The 17,418-nt window shown below is 42.6% G+C and overlaps 1 protein-coding gene across 4 annotated transcripts in view; it reads left to right on the top strand.

Moving 5' to 3' along the window:
- The window catches only part of larp1b (La ribonucleoprotein 1B), a 57,205-nt gene extending 41,942 nt beyond the window's left edge, over positions 1–15,263 (top strand). For all 4 annotated transcript variants that reach the window (XM_072457701.1, XM_072457700.1, XM_072457703.1 and 1 more), the window contains 8 exons: positions 2,705–2,816; positions 4,243–4,421; positions 5,447–5,553; positions 6,827–6,987; positions 7,679–7,823; positions 10,214–10,323; positions 11,242–11,369; positions 13,307–15,263. In XM_072457701.1, coding sequence (XP_072313802.1) covers positions 2,705–2,816; positions 4,243–4,421; positions 5,447–5,553; positions 6,827–6,987; positions 7,679–7,823; positions 10,214–10,323; positions 11,242–11,369; positions 13,307–13,603 — 1,239 coding nt within the window. In that variant the 3' untranslated portion in view covers positions 13,604–15,263. The remainder of the gene's footprint in view (positions 1–2,704; positions 2,817–4,242; positions 4,422–5,446; positions 5,554–6,826; positions 6,988–7,678; positions 7,824–10,213; positions 10,324–11,241; positions 11,370–13,306) is intronic.
- Positions 15,264–17,418: the final 2,155 nt, after the last annotated feature.

The following is a 17,418-nucleotide window of genomic DNA, read 5'->3' on the forward strand; positions in this document are numbered from 1 at the left end:
GTTTAAAATGAACTACGCCAGTGACGAGGCTAACGCTAACCGCTAACCTGAACTGCTGTGCGTGACTTTGACCAACTGCACACGTAGCTCCGGCAACAGTTGGATCACATTCTGTATCCCTACGCTGTGGAGGGACTAGCTTCAACTAAAACTGAGAGAACGCATCCTACGAAGAGAAAACAGATTTTTATATTCACTAAGTGACCACTGCAGTTTGTGGTACTATTGTATATTTAAAGTTTATATGACAGTTTAAACGACACATTTCACTAAAACATAATTATATTTCAAATTTGACTAAAGACTTTGGCCGTTTTTCCCCAGTTTGACCATTTCTGTAAAGTTTATAATTGTACTTCCTGGTTGGACAAATATGACACAGGTAGAGGTAGTTCCACAGCTGTTACCATAGCAACCAGACTGTAAACAAGAGCCAAACTCCACATAAATGACACAACAGTTCTGATCTGACACACAATAATACCATAAAACACCTTTATTTAGTCCAACCATGGTTTAAACTGTCAAAGTGTCGGTGTAAACTGTCTGTGTCGCACACTCATGACATCACAGAGGGATTCAGCTCCACTTCCTGTCATTTTAAACGCTTACTTTTCCACAAATTGCAATTTAACAGAAGTAAAACTGTGATAAATATTTACCACAGATTCTACGCCACCAAATTAAGTCATACCGTATTATCCGGACTACAAGTTGCACCTTTTTTCATAGTTTTGGCTGGGGTGCGCCTTGTATTTATATTTATACTTATTATATACTTATACTCCGGAGTAACTTATATGTGATATTATTTGTTATTTTCACACTTGTAACTGCATTTCATACTCCAGTGTGACTTATATGTTTTTTTCTTCTCTATTATGCATTTTTTGGCTGGTGCGACTTAGTCTGGAAAATACGGTAATTAAAAAAACTGGAGAAACATCATTTCAAACCTCTCAGAGATGTGCGTTTACACACAAATGACACGCACCACCGCATGTGCTGCCTAGAGGTCGCTGTTCCATTCCCTTTAAATCCTGTATCACCCGCTTGCGCCCGCCTCCTCTTCTCTCCCCCCCGCTCGCGCCCGTCCTTCTTATAGTCCCCTCGTCCTTCTTACAGTCCCCTTCGTCCTTCTTATAGTCCCCCTCGTCCTTCTTATAGTCCCCCCCCATCCTTCTTATCTTCTCCCGCCCCCTCTTCTCCCCCGTCCACGTGCCCGTCCGGCCCGTGCAGCGTGTCGGGGGTAAAGTCCGAGTGCAGCGCCGCGTGGGAAAGTCTCACCTGAACAAGCTCAAAAGTCGAGCGCAGCTGCTCAGCGTCGCAGCGTTTATCGGCTCCGAACTACAGAGCGACGCGATAGTAAACAACGTAAAACCTGCACGATTTTACATTTTTATCAATCGTAACGACGCCCAGAAAGCCTGTGCGCCCTAACGTCTCCATTGACATGATTCACTTGTAAAACACAGCATCAATCTGTCTGAGAAAATACTGTAAATCTCACTTTTTATACAATTTGTGTGGCATTATTGGAGGACTATGGGGGACTATAAGAGGGACGGGGGGACAATAAGGACTGAGGACTATAACTATAAGAAGGATGGGGGGGTCTATAAGAAGGATGGGGGGACTATAACATGAGGACGGGGGGACAATAACATAAGGAGGACGGGGGGACAATAACATAAGGAGGACGGGGGGACTATAAGAAGGACGGGGGGACAATAAGGACTGAGGACTATAACTATAAGAAGGATGGGGGGGTCTATAAGAAGGATGGGGGGACTATAACATGAGGACGGGGGGACAATAACATAAGGAGGACGGGGGGACAATAACATAAGGAGGACGGGGGGACTATAAGAAGGACGGGGGGACAATAAGGACTGAGGACTATAACTATAAGAAGGATGGGGGGGTCTATAAGAAGGATGGGGGGACTATAACATGAGGACGGGGGGACAATAACATAAGGAGGACGGGGGGACAATAACATAAGGAGGACGGGGGGACAATAACATAAGGAGGACGGGGGGACAATAACATAAGGAGGACGGGGGGACTAGAACATGAGGAGGACGGGGGGACTAGAACATGAGGCGGACGGGGGGACTAGAACATGAGGAGGACGGGGGGACTAGAACATGAGGAGGACGGGGGGACTGGGGACTATAACATGAGGAGGACGGGGGGACTATAACATGAGGAGGACGGGGGGGACTATAACATGAGGAGGACGGGGGGACTATAACATGAGGAGGACGGGGGGACTATAACATGAGGAGGACGGGGGGACTATAACATGAGGAGGACGGGGGGGAGGACGGGGGGACTATAACGTAAGGAGGACGGGGGGCTATAAGAAGGACGGGCGGGGCTATAACTATAAACTGTTACGCCGCCAGGGTGCTAGCGTTAGCCGATTAGCTTAGCTTGAGCGCACGTCACAAGCTAAGTGTCGAATAATCCGGTCCGTTTGTTGTTAAAAGTGAGATTGAATGACTTGTATGTGGATTATAAGTGCGTGAAAGACAGATTTTTATCTATATTTATGACAGAAAACCATTTTTATCTGATGGTTTTCACTCGGACGCTAGTGTCACATGACCCGCGGGGAGGAGTCTGAATCGCTCGACTCGTAGTCACTTTGATCCTAACGTGTTTGTTTGTTTGTTTGTTTGTTTGTTTCCTTCTGCAGGAGTCTGACAGTTACAAGAAGTTGAATTTGATCAGTCAGGACGAGTTTGAGACGTTCGTGCCCAAACCACCCGTCGATCCAAACCAGGAGATCCCGGCCCTTCCTCTGCCGGGTAAATACTATTTCCTGTCTGAGATGTACTGTTGCTAACGCCGCCGACGTTCACGTCACCGTTGAGCGCATTGTGTGTTATGATTATTGTGATTATCATAACACATTATTCCTCTTTCCCTCCTCGTTCCTCCCTCTTTCTTTTTTCCCTCCGCTCTCCTTATTATATCCTTTTCCCTCCTCTCTCCTCGTTCCCTCCTCTCTCCTCGTTCCCTCCTCTCTCCTCGTTCCCTCCTCTCTCCTCGTTCCCTCCTCTCTCCTCGTTCCCTCCTCTCTCCTCGTTCCTTCCTCTCTCCTCGTTCCTTCCTCTCTCCTTGTTCCCTCCTCTCTCCTCTTTCCCTCCTTTTTCTCCTCTCCCCTCGTTCTCTCCTCGTTCTCTCCTCTCGCCTAGTTCCCTCCTCTCCTCGTTCTCTCCCCTCGCCTCGTTCCCTCCTCTCTCCTAGTTCCCTCCTCGTTCCCTCCCCTCTCCTCGTTCCTTCCTCTCTCCTCGTTCCCTCCTCTCTCCTCGTTCCCTCCTCTCTCCTCGTTCCCTCCTCTCTCCTCGTTCCCTCCTCTCTCCTCGTTCCCTCCTCTCCCCTCGTTCCCTCCTCTCTCCTCGTTCCCTCCTCTCCCCGTTCCCTCCTCGTTCCCTCCCCTCTCCTCTTTCCTTCCTCTCTCCTAGTTCCCTCCTCTCTCCTCTTTCCCTCCTTTTTCCCTCCTCTTTCCCTCCTCGTTCCCTTCTTGTTCCCTCCTCTCTCCTCTTTCCCTCCTCTTTCCCTCCTCTTTCCCTCCTCTTTCCCTCCTTGTTCCCTCCTCGTTCGCTCCTCGTTCCCTCCTCTTTCCTTCCTTGTTCCCTCCTTGTTCCCTCCTCTTTCTTCTTTCCCTCTGCTCTCTTTATTATATCCTCTTCCCTCCTCTCTTCTTGTTTCCTCCTCTCTCCTCTTTCCCTCCTTGTTCGCTCCTCGTTCTCTCCTCGTTCCCTCCTCTCTCCTCGTTCCCTCCTCTTTCTTCTTTCCCTCTGCTCTTTATTATATCCTCTTCCCTCCTCTCTTCTTGTTTCCTCCTCTCTCCTCTTTCCCTCCTTGTTCGCTCCTCGTTCTCTCCTCGTTCCCTCCTCTCTCCTCGTTCCCTCCTCTTTCTTCTTCCCTCTGCTCTCTTTATTATATCCTCTTCCCTCCTCTCTCCTTGTTCCCGCCTCTCTTCTTGTTCCCTCCTCTCTCCTCTTTCCCTCCTTATTCCCTCCTCGTTCCTTCCTCTCTCCTTGTTCCCTCGTCTCTCTTTGTTCCCTCCTCTCTCCTCGTTCCCTCCTTGTGTTCTCTTAATCACCGCTTTCTTCTGATCTTGCTGTTTTAATCATTATTTTAGTCCTTTGTCACGACACGTTCATTGTCGTTCGTTATGTTTCCTTTACATTTCTCGTTAATGACTCGTTAGTGTGTGTTTTTCAGTCGAGAGTGGAGTGGATTTATCTCGCTCTTTGCCTAAAACGGTCCCTGGATCTCCCAGCGCTCACACGCCGCACACGCCTCGAACGCCGCGCACGCCTCGCACGCCGGGCCGCTGTGACCTCAACAAGACGCCCAGGTTTTACCCCGTCATCAAAGAGAGCGGCTCCGTCGACGGACAGGTCAGAGCGCCCCTTTATACACTGTAAAAACCGTCTGAGGAATAAAGTCTGGCGGTAATGCAACACTCGGATGCCAACCGCCATAAAACAACAACAACAACAACAACAACACTGTAAAAACACATCAAAACTAGTGATTATTTGAAGTGTAGATTATATTTCATTAATAAAAGTTCATTTAATACGTTTTAAGTGAATAAAGTTTGAAATGTGTAGCTTCTAGATAGAGAATATACATGAATAAAGTGTATTATTGATGAAAACCTGAAATATTTTGTTCAGGTTTTATCATATTTTACTTCATTATGAGCCGATCTTTGTGGAGTCCAGATAATGATATTCAAAATAAAACTATGATTAATCGTCTGTGAGTCACGATTATTCAGATTATTTGTCGCAGCTTTATCATTTTCTTATTCTTTTGATTGATCCATCGTTTGTTTGGAACCTCAAAAAACAAAATGAAGCCGTTCAATTTACAAAAAATCAATACAAAATTTCATCCAAAACACAAATTTCCTCAGCATCTTTTGTCTAATTCCTTCTCTCCTCTTCTCTTTGCACCACATGTTTTAAAATCTGCGTCTGGACCAGATCATGATTATTCGATTACTAAATTATTATCCGGAGTATAAGTCGCACCGGCCAAAAAAATGCATAATAGAGAAGGAAAAAACATAAGTCGCTCTGGAGTATGAAATGCGATTGCAAGTGTGAAAATAACAAATAATATCACATATAAGTCGCTCAGGAGTATAAGTATATAAGTATAAGTTTATGTCGCACCCCGGCCAAAGCTATGAAAAAAGGTGCGACGTATAGTCCGGAAAATAGGGTAAATTAAAACCTTTCAGCGTTCACAAAGTGGATAAAAGTACTTTGAATACTGCCCTACACGTGCTCATACAGAAGCTAGAATAATGACTGTAAAACATTTGCTTTCGCGTGGAACGGAGCGCGTGAGGTTTGAACCCGTCGCCGTCTGGTTCGTGGGCGTAAACCTTTGCACCTTCCGCCTTTTTCAGACTCTGCGGAAGAAGAAGACTCGCCACAGCTCCGACCCGCCGCAGGAGGCGCACATCGGCTGGGTCCTGGACTCCAGAGAGCACCGGGCGCGCTCCTCCTCCATAAGGTGAAGAGAGTCCCGTCGCCGTGGCAACACCGTCCCGTCGCACCAGAAGAATCAGAAAAACTAACTTTATTCTGCAGCTAAACTTAAATTGCTCATTTTATTACATTCAACATTTGGCCTAAAATTTTACAGATTTTATCCCAGTTTGGTCATTTTTTTAAAGTTTTTAAAATCGTACTTCCTGGTTGTAAATCATGACCTCACACCCGGAAATTCTGCTAAAACTCCTCTAACGTCCCAGAAATGATTATATTACAAATGAAACTACAGCATTATGTCGTTGAATTATGGTTTTAAGCATCAGATTTTGTCATTTTCAACTTACTTTTAAAACTTTTCTTCTCGAACTGTCACTCGATCTGTGTAAAACGTGTCATATTCATATTTACAAACGCTTTCATTCCACCAATAGAGTTATAGATCATTATTTTATATTTAGGAAATTCAAAATGTATTATTATTGATCTAAAACGACTTGATAATAAAAACGAGTGACACTGACAATCGGACTTGATCTGAACATGGACAAACTTGACAGATTTTGGACTAAATTTGTTTTTTTTTAATTTGATAAAATGCTGACTGATTCCGTGTCTCAAAACAAAGTGAAATAACTCAAACACGGCTGGACCTGTTTTAAAGTCCTTCTGTGTTTGAGTCCACTTGTGTCATCGTGATCGGTTTGTTTTGTATTTGTCGATTTGGAAACTGTTTTTATAACCTTCTCCTTCTTCTCCTCCCCTCCTCTGTCTTCTCCTCTTCCTCCTCCGTCTTCTCCTCTTCCTCCTCCGTCTTCTCCTCCGTTTCCTCCATCTTCTCCTCCTCCTTCCGTCTTCTTTCGCCTCCTCTTTCTTCTCCTTCTCCTCTTCTGTCTTCTCCTCCTTCCCCGCCATCTTCTCTTCCTTCTCCTCCATCTTTTTCTCCTCCATCTCCTTATCCTCCTCCTCCTCCTCCTCCTCCTCCTCCTCCGTCTTCTCCTCCTTCCCCGCCATCTCTCTTTCCTTCGTCTCCTCCTCCGTCTCCTCTTCCTCCTCCTCCTCCTCCTCCTCCTCCTCCGTCTTCTCCTCCTCCTCCTCCGTCTTCTCCTCCTCCTCCTCCTCCTCCGTCTTCTCCTCCTCCTCCGTCTTCTCCTCCTCCTCCTCCGTCTTCTCCTCCGTCTTCTCCGTCTTCTCCTCCGTCTTCTCCTCCTCCTCCTCCTCCGTCTTCTCCTCCTCCGTCTTCTCCTCCTCCTCCGTCTTCTCCTCCTCCTCCTCCTCCGTCTTCTCCTCCACAGCAGCTCGAATGCGTCTCCCTCTGAAGGAGCTCCGATCTCGGGGAGTTATGGCTGCACGCCTCAGTCGCTGCCCAAATTCTGGCATCCGTCCAACGAGCTGCTGCGGGACAACGGCTTCACGCAGCAGGGCTACCACAAGTACAGACGACGCTGCCTCAACGGTGACTCAACAACACTACTACTATTATTTTATTATTTATTTATTATTTTTATTTACATTTTTAAATTTTTTAGTATTTTCATTTTTAATACCGGTATTTTTTCATTATTATTTTTAGTATTAGTATTTGTAATTTTCTTTTTTATTTGTATTATGATTTTTATTGTTATTATTTATTATTTCTGTTACTCTTCTTGTCATTTTATTTTGTTATTTTTAATTATATTTTTTTAATTATTATTGTTATTTTTTCATAATTAATTTTATTATTATTTTTTATTTTTCTTTCTGTTACTCTTGCCATTTTTATTTATTATTCATTTTATTTTTTTTATATTACAATTATTATTCTTTTATTATTTATTTATTTGTATTAATCTTTTTTCTTTCCAAATTATTCTTATTAAACATCTGGTCCGTGGGCAGAAATCAAAGGGAAGGGTTTATAAAATTGTATCATTTTTAGCAAAATTCAAAGTATATTTATCTGAACTGTTCAATGAGTCGTCCGACCTGTAGGGGGCGCTTTAAGTCGAGATAGTTTTCAGACTGTGATGGAGATATTTGAGTCTTGTATTGATGTGGAAATGCTGAAATAGACGTAAAATGACAGTGTTTTGCGCGCCGTTCTCTGCGCGCCGTTCTCTGCGCGCCGTTCTCTAACTCTCTTGGCGTTTCTTTGCGTTCCGCAGAGAGAAAACGGTTGGGCGCCGGCCTCTCGCAGGAGATGAACTCTCTGTTTCGGTTCTGGTCCTTCTTCCTCCGGGACAACTTCAACAGGAAAATGTACGAGGAGTTCAAGCAGTTTGCGCTGGAGGACGCCAAGGATAACTACAGGTGACCCCCCCCCCCCCAGCTCTGGATCAGCTGAGGCTCCACATTACGTTCCAATTGTGACTCATTTGAGGCGGGATTTAAACTGGCAAAAAAAAAAAAAAAATCTAAAGTTGTTTTGGTCCGTTTGCTGTCTCAACATATCTGCTTTCACGTGGAAAAGACGATCTGCCCCTAAAGATGTACCGTATTTTGCGGAATATAAGTTGCACCAGCCCAAAAATGCATAATAGAGAAGAAAAAAACCTATATAAGTCGCACTGGAGTATAAGTATTTAAGTATAAATATAAGTATAAGTGACACCCCGGCCAAAACTATGAAAAAATGTGCGACATATAGTCCTGAAAATACGGTATTTATATCTCATTTAATCCAATTCATCCATAGACGACGACAAAATTGACCAAGAAAACCTGACTGTCCATTTTCACCTTTAATTGTCCCAAATCTGTGCAATTTTTGCCAGTTTTTACACATAAAACGCCTTATTTCTGATGAACACACAATGAAAAACATACAAATACTTTCCCCCCTTTACGTTTATGTGCGTAAACTACAGGAAACGTTTCGAATGGATATCTTTACTTATTATTCTAGTTCACGTACACTTGATTGTCCCAGTGGGAAATGTGTCCTCTGCATGTTCCTTTCAACCTGTCAGAACGTGTCTCGAGCTGTAGCTGCAGGGTTAGTCAGTTTTGATATATTATGCTCGTTGTTCCTTTTTAGAGCTGCCTCGTTATGTAATACAATATAATACAATACACAATGTGATTGTTACCTCCATAGCGATCATGCAAGTTTAATTTAACGCCTCTAAACAGTGAATATATTCAGTTAAAGTCCATTCCATCCATCCATTTTCTACCGCTTGTTCCCTTTTGGGGTCGCAGGTGACTGGAGCCTATTCCAAAAGTCCATTCATCAGGCAAAATCAGCTCTGCCTCGTTACACCACAGAATAATTAACAGTAAACTTTTACTTTTTAAACATAAATTGATCGTATTTTTAGCTGATATCGTAAGCAGAGTAGATTACCGTATTTTCCAGACTATACGTCGCTCCACCAGCCAAAAAATGCATAATAGAGAAGAAAAAAAAACATTAGTCGCACTGGAGTATAAGTCGCTTTATTAGGGGGAAATTTATTCTATAAAATCCAAAACCAAGAAGACATTTGATCTTGAAATGCAGTTTAAAATAATAACAGATGAGAGAACATGGTGAATAGGTGTACGTATGCTAATGCTAACACCTTCAGCTACATGACGTATGCTAACGCTAACACCTTCAGCTACATGACGTATGCTAATGCTAACACCTTCAGCTACATGACGTATGCTAACGCTAACACCTTCAGCTACATGACGTATGCTAACGCTAACACCTTCAGCTACATGACGTATGCTAACGCTAACACCTTCAGCTACATGACGTATGCTAACACCTTCAGCTACATGACGTATGCTAACGCTAACACCTTCAGCTACATGACGTATGCTAACACCTTCAGCTACATGACGTATGCTAACACCTTCAGCTACATGACGTATGCTAACGCTAACACCTTCAGCTACATGACGTATGCTAACGCTAACACCTTCAGCTACATGAGGCACAGACAGAACTGTGGTAAGTGTCTGGTATGTTAACGTAACATATTAACAGTTATTCAGATAACTATAGCATAAAGAACATGCTAACAAGTTTAGCAAAGAATCAGTTTTACCCCAAATCACTAAATCCATTGAATTCTTCTTCCTCTGTCACTTCTAAACAACTCCACAAACTCCAGAGGAAGAGGAAGTGCTGATTCTTCTTCTGCGTCGCTTAGAGCCTAGAGCGCCCTCTTGTGGTTGTCAGTGTGAAAATAACGAATAATATCACATATAAGTCGCTCTGGAGTATAAGTCCCACCCCAGCCAAAACTATGAAAAAAGGTTTATAGTCCAGAAAATACGGTAATTTGAAAAGTGCTTAAATAAAATCATTGTGAATAAACAGTAAAGTCAGGTCCAGTTCTAAAGACAAATAGTGAGTTTGTACCTTTCATCTGGATGTGTAGTGACTAACTTCTGTCGTATGTCGCACAAATCGCACTCTCTCCGCAGATCTGACCTGTCAAAGTTAACCCGGTGCACCGTTTAAACCCACTGCCTTTTCGCAACACGTTAAACGCAGCCAAACCGCCATCTAAAGTGTCGAAAGTCACGCCGTCGCCACATTTTCAACCCTCTGCAGCTGTGAAAATGTGCCGATGCCGACACATTCGTTAAGAACCAGACGAGCGAAACCGGTTCAGAGCCACAGCTGGTCCGGGTTAGATCCACCTGAGGGCACAGGAGCCGGGCGTGAAAGGTCAGAGGTCACGTTGTGTGTGTGTGTGTCGTAGGTACGGTTTGGAGTGCCTGTTCAGATACTACAGCTACGGTTTGGAACGACGATTCAGGCTCGACCTCTTCAAGGACTTTCAGGAAGAGACGCTCAGGGATTTTGAGAAAGGTAAATTGGATTCTTCGGTTGTGAACGGTGCAATTTCATAAAACGCTTGAATAAACGTGAGTGAAAAGATCAGACAATTAACAAGATGAACTGTACGTGGTTAATGTGGACCCAAACTGCGCACTTATTTACAGAGGCCCTCACGCACTTATTTACAGAGGCCCTCACGCACTTATTTACAGAGGCCCTCATGCACTTATTTACAGAGGCCCTCATGCACTTATTTACAGAGGCCCTCACGCACTTATTTACAGAGGCCCTCACGCACTTATTTACAGAGGCCCTCACGCACTTATTTACAGAGGCCCTCACGCACTTATTTACAGAGGCCCTCACGCACTTATTTACAGAGGCCCTCACGCACTTATTTACAGAGGCCCTCATGCACTTATTTACAGAGGCCCTCATGCACTTATTTACAGAGGCCCTCACGCACTTATTTACAGAGGCCCTCACGCACTTATTTACAGAGGCCCTCATGCACTTATTTACAGAGGCCCTCACGCACTTATTTACAGAGGCCCTCACGCACTTATTTACAGAGGCCCTCACGCACTTATTTACTTATTTACAGAGGCCCTCACGCACTTATTTACAGAGGCCCTCACGCACTTATTTACTTATTTACAGAGGCCCTCATGCACTTATTTACAGAGGCCCTCATGCACTTATTTACAGAGGCCCTCACGCACTTATTTACAGAGGCCCTCATGCACTTATTTACAGAGGCCCTCACGCACTTATTTACAGAGGCCCTCACGCACTTATTTACTTATTTACAGAGGCCCTCATGCACTTATTTACAGAGGCCCTCACGCACTTATTTACTTATTTACAGAGGCCCCCATATCACACTTTTTTACAGAGGCCCCCAGACAGTCGCTAACGCTTCTTCTTCTTCTTCCTCTCCTCCTTCAGGTCAGCTTTACGGTCTGGAGAAGTTCTGGGCCTTTTTGAAATACTCTCGGATCAAGAACCAGACGATCGACCCCAAACTGCAGGAGCATCTGTCCAAGTTCAAGAACCTGGAGGACTTCAGAGTCATGGTGAGACTTAATCACACGTCACACGCCTTTTTACAACGTCTTTGTCCCTTTTTGTTGTATGTTCCACATGTGCAAATAAACAATCGATTAAAAACGATGCAGGAGGAAACTAAAACCCCAACATTTCTCAGATAAATTGTAATATCACCATAAATAATCATCTTGAAAACCATTTTATGACACACAAGAGCACACTAAGGACACTGAGGGGCACACTAAGGACACTGAGGGGCACACTAAGGACACTGAGGAGCACACTAAGGACACTGAGGGGCACACTAAGGACACTGAGGGGCACACTAAGGACACTGAGGGGCACACTAAGGACACTGAGGGGCACACTAAGGACACTGAGGGGCACACTAAGGACACTGAGGGGCACACTAAGGACACTGAGGGGCACACTAAGGACACTGAGGGGCACACTAAGGACACTGAGGGGCACACTAAGGACACTGAGGGGCACACTAAGGACACTGAGGGGCACACTAAGGACACTGAGGGGCACACTAAGGACACTGAGGGGCACACTAAGGACACTAAGGACACTGAGGGGCACACTGAGGGGCACACTGAGGGGCACACTGAGGGGCACACTGAGGAGCACACTAAGGACACTGAGGGGCACACTAAGGACACTGAGGGGCACTGAGGGGCACAAACTAAGGACACTGAGGGGCACAAACTAAGGACACTGAGGGGCACACTAAGGACACTGAGGGGCACACTAAGGACACTAAGGACACTGAGGGGCACACTGAGGGGCACACTGAGGGGCACACTGAAGGAGCACACTAAGGACACTGAGGGGCACACTAAGGACACTGAGGGGCACTGAGGGGCACAAACTAAGGACACTGAGGGACACAATAAAGGACACTAAGGGACACAATAAAGGACACAAACTAAGGGACACAAAAGACACAATAAGGGAAGTGATATCCAATCATCTATCAAAGCAAAGGGCAGAGACGTTCTCCAGGTTGTGTCCCTGAAAGTTGTTTTTCAGATTAATTCAGTTAGTGATTACATGTACCATGTCTTAATAAAATGAAATGAGCTTCATCACCTTAAATAACCTGCAAAAGACCGTGGACTAAAGCAACGATACAAAAACTACAATTAAATATATTCTACGGCGTAAACTGATGTTGTGTGGATAAAATGTCTAACTCTGCGACAGTTTGTCCCTGGAACTGTAACTCAATCTAATATAATATCCTTTTCCTGTTGATATAACCTTTTGATATCGTCTTTTAATGCGCTGAGATTTAAAGGCGGCTCTAGATAAAGATGTGAGAGCAGATAAGTTCAGCCTTTGGGTTGAAACGCCCTGAGCTGAGACACGTTTGAACCTCATGTACTTCAGCAAATGCAGTACGACACACGCTGTTTATTAGCCGTAGATTTTTTTCATTTTTGTTTGTTTGTTAAAGCAGGAAGAATACACACTTATTTTTGCTTCCTACATTTTACTTTACAGTTTGTGCACTTTAAACCGTGTTTGACTATTTAGCCTTTCCCCATCACGTTCATACAGATGTTAATGTAAATGTTTTGTTAGAAAAAATGCTGAAAAAAAATATTAGTTTGTAACTTCACTTCCTGGTTGTAATTGATGACATCACACTAGGAAATTACGCACCAAAAACTGGGCCAAAACTCATCTAACTTCACATAAACTTTGACTGGAATGAGATTTTTCTACATTTTCTCCACAAATACCTGCTCGATTGGTGTAAAGCTGTAATTTATATGTACTACAGGTACAAATACACCAAACAAAGTCAAAATTAGCACATCATAAAAGCCTGACATGACAACGTTTTGAGGGTTCGGTCACGTGACACTTTGGTCGTGGCGAGTCTCGACCGAAAACGACAACAACGTCCTCGTGTGATCGTTGTAATGACCGTTTCACGTTCTCTGTCGTTTAGCCGCCGCTGGGAGAGGAAGGCGGGCGCAGGAGGCGGACCTCATCTTCGGCCGGAGACGAGCCCAGACGCACGCGACACAACTCCAACTCCAGCTCCAAACCCGCCCACAGAAACACCACCACCAGCAGCAACCTACCGACCTCCACCACCACCTCCGCCGCCGCTGCCTCGTCCGCCCCAAAAGAGAGCTCCTCCCTGGGCAAAGCGCCAGCCAAAGACCCCGCCCCGAAACCAACGACTTCCTCCGCTCAGGCCAAGAAAACCACCGACGTCAAGAAGAGCGACGGCAAGAAGTAAACTCGCCACTCGCTCCCGAAACGGCTTTTCGGCTCAGTTTCGGGGAATGTAGCTGCCGCGGCGACGGACGGCGGAACGAGCCGGCCGGGAAACGTTTCGGGGGGCGGAATCGGATTGATGAAAGGAAACGGCACAACCTCCGTGTTTTTTAGATTTAGTCCGAGAACGTCGCCAAACGCAACGAAAGCTTGAATCAACCACGTTTCTTTTCTTTACATCTTTACTCGTTAAGAGAAACGACGGGCGACGTAAAGGTTGGAAGAAACTGTTCTGGAAGTCCAAATCTAGTACTTATTTTAAAAAAGCAGCAAGAAAACCGACAGTATTTAAGATTAGACTGTTAAACGCTAAAAAAACAAACAAATTTGGAACAGAAAGTAGGTTTGAAAGCCTGATTTAGACGAGTAAGGCTGAAACAAATTAACTGATTGTCATTAACTATTTTTTAGAAGTCAAATAATAGTTTTCTGGACCTAAAACAGACTTCAAAACATGTCTTTTGCTGAGAGAAAATGTTTTATGGATCAGACAGAGCTGGATGGATCAATTACACAAATGTTGTGTTTTTTGATGAAAAATCAACTATCCGGATGTTCAACTCTTTAGTTTAATCTCGGTCAAATTTTGTGAAAATCTCATATTCACCGACATCAAAAATATTCGTCAGTCGCAGCCCTAAAAAGGACTAAAATCTATTTCAAACAAAAAATGTGACAAGAACTGAGCCATTTAATATTTGCGTTTGGATTTTTCAAACAAAAGTGTCCGCCATCGTTTTCAGGTTTTTCAAAAAATAAAATGCAAATCTTTCACAAACTGAAACTTCACCGGCGTTTTGAAAATCTAAATGTGAGGAGCCGCGTCGTGGATGAAGCCGATCCTTTTTAACATTTCACTTTAAACATTTACAGCTTAAAAAACACAAAAAAAAAAACATGCCTTTGCTGCATTTTTCAGTTTTTTCCCCGACGCCAAACGAAAAGGGGAAAAAACAAAACACGTGCCTTAAGTTTTAACTCACTTTTCCCGTTCTTTTTCACCGTTTCTTCCCACGACAATCAAGATATTTCTTTTACGAGTCGCGGCAGATTCAAAAAACAGGTTTTCTCATTTTAAAAAAACGCTGAATCAATCATTGCGGCGTCTTCCTCGAGCTCTGGAAGGGCCGTTTAAAAAAAAAAGTCGTATTAAGGGATTTTTTTTATGGCGAGATCGAATGGTACTTTTGTAATTGTGGATTTGCTCTGGAAAAATCGCGGTCTTTGTAATTTGTTCGTTGGTATTTTGCTACGTTGGGCCTGGGTTTGTATCGAAACGCAAACATTTCCTTGCGTTTGTGTCAGAAGCTGTCGGAAAATGTTTTATTTCACGCTAAAAATATTAAGAGTTTTAGTCGCGGTGAATTTGATATGAAAAAATGATACGTGACAAAAATGGCGCCGGAATAAAGCAAGACTTATAATTTGCCAAAGAAAATTTACAAACGGTGCCGAAATTCGCAAACGAGTAATTTTTTTTTTTTTAACGGGTTAAAAGATGTAAACGACCAACTTTGTAAACAGGCCAAAATTCGTAAACTGACAAAATTTTCGTAAACGGACAAAATTTTCGTAAACGCCGCCCCCCCCCAAAAAAAAAAATCTTGCAAAAACACATTTCAGCGACTTTATGAATTGCACAGCGGAAATTTTAAATCAAAGTGGAAACATAATTTTTTTTTTAGCTTAAAATTGAAATTGTCCTTTTTAAACACGTTACGCCAAGTGGAAAAAGAAGCTCTTAATACATTGTTTTGCTCCCAGAATCAAATCAAACTAATTTATTGCTGTTATTACCATTTACTTGATTTGATGCAATAGTCTTAGAAAATCATTTTCTTTTTAATTTCCTTTTGTTGTAATGAAATGTTGGGTTTTGTTTGCGTGTTATATTTTAGCTTGTGTTTTAAGTTTGAGGCTTTTATTTTTGTGCTTTTAGGGCACTTAATTTCTCTTACCGAATATGGATTTTTAAAGGTTTTAGCGATATAAAGTACAAAAAAAAAAGTGTAAATAAAAATAATTTGCTATATACGATTATATTCTCGATTTTGGAAAGTTATCGAATTGCTTTTTGTTTTTCTCTCTTGGTTTTCATTTGAGTGACTTATAGGATGATATATTTGATGCATGTCGGATAATTGTAAAAAAAAAAAAAAAAAAGAAGGGAAAAAAAAAAGATAAAAATAAAAATACCAAAAAAATATAAATGACAGTTGATTGTACAAGTGTTTTCGTTTCTGTGTTGTTTTTGGCCCCAGGGCTTTTGGAGCGTCGAACCGGTTTGGAGAGATTGTCGCGCTCGTCTTTCACCAAGCGAGAGTTACTTTGACGGCGGCGTTTAAAGGGATTTAACTGCGCAAATTGTTTTTTTGTTAGTGTTTTGTGAAAGGATAATTTAGCACAAGAGCGGGAAAGTGAGAGAACGAGCTGTGGTGGAAAAATTAAAAGTGCTGTACTTAAGTGAAAAAAACAGTTTGACTTAAGTACTTTTTTACAGTGGATACTTTTTACTTTTACTGCACTGCGTTTGTACTTTTACTTCTTGACAGTTTTAGACCCGCTGAGTCATTTTTGGCGTGTTCGAAGTTTAAGTCAACGTCTCAAAATTTGAGAAAACCAAAAATATACAAATAAAAACGGCTAAAAAATGTATATATATTAAAACATTTATTTGCTTGTTTCTTTTCAGTTAGTACTTCCACCACTGTAAGTAAGACGTCACTTCAAATATAAAATGAAAAATAAATGTCAGATTTATAGTTTGCAGTGAATGTAATTGGAAGGTTAAAACCAATGTTCAAAATGAGCCAAAAGTAAGGGCTAAAAATGAGTAAGTATAAATATGCACGGAAAATACTGCTCAAAGTACTAGCTGGATTAAGAGCTGATCGGTAAATCAAAGTGTACAACGTATTTTGAATATTGAGTGTAATTTAGAGTAAAAAAATGCAACAAAAAGAGCAGATTTAAGAATAAAATGTTCTGTTGTAAATTAAGTTTTCAGAATGTAGTACAGTATTTTCCGGACAAAAAGTCGCACTGGAATAAAAGTGTATAAGTCGCACCCCGGCCAAAACTATGAAAAAAGCTGCGAATTATAGGCCAGAAAATGAGGAACACTGAAATGTACGATAATCAGCAGTAAAAATACTATTAATATTCCATTTTGACAGATGATTAGCATCATTTTAATCACTTTTTTGGTACTAAACCGGATTAATTAAACGGTTTACTTTAGTTTTCATATTACTCAAGTTTATATGTCAGTAATCCGATAACCGTGAGTGTTATCTGATTTCTGGACATCAGTGTCACGTGAACGGCTGCATCGGATGCGAGTAATCGGATTTCTTTGACCGTAACTGGGAAAATTGTGTAAAAAAAACTGGCAAATATATTGAAAAAATGCAGATTGGAAGTTATTTTTAAGCTCATTATCCAATCACTCTAAGAAATCCGATCTAATTCATCAGATTTCTCTAGTTTTGTGGTCCAGTTCTGTGGCCTGTGCTTATTTCACCACCTCAGGGGCAAAAAGGGTTAAAAGTATGTGTTTTTTTTTTTTTACTGCTGCGACTCAAAAGTACACGCTGTTCTTTGGGCCGCAACATTCCCCCTCTTTCGTCTAAAACTCAGAAAACACGATATGGAGGTAGGTCGTGTTCAGAGAGCGAGGCCGTTATTCACTTTGGAACAAGTTTGCGGCGACTGTAGCGAACGAGAAACGACGAGATTCAACGTTTGTGGAGCAGAAGTTCGGTTTTCTTTCCAAAT

Source organism: Eucyclogobius newberryi, unplaced genomic scaffold, assembly GCF_026437365.1.
Source record: "Eucyclogobius newberryi isolate DKJ021-1_F unplaced genomic scaffold, fEucNew1.0.hap1 SCAF_21, whole genome shotgun sequence".
Lineage (NCBI taxonomy): Eukaryota > Metazoa > Chordata > Actinopteri > Gobiiformes > Gobiidae > Eucyclogobius > Eucyclogobius newberryi.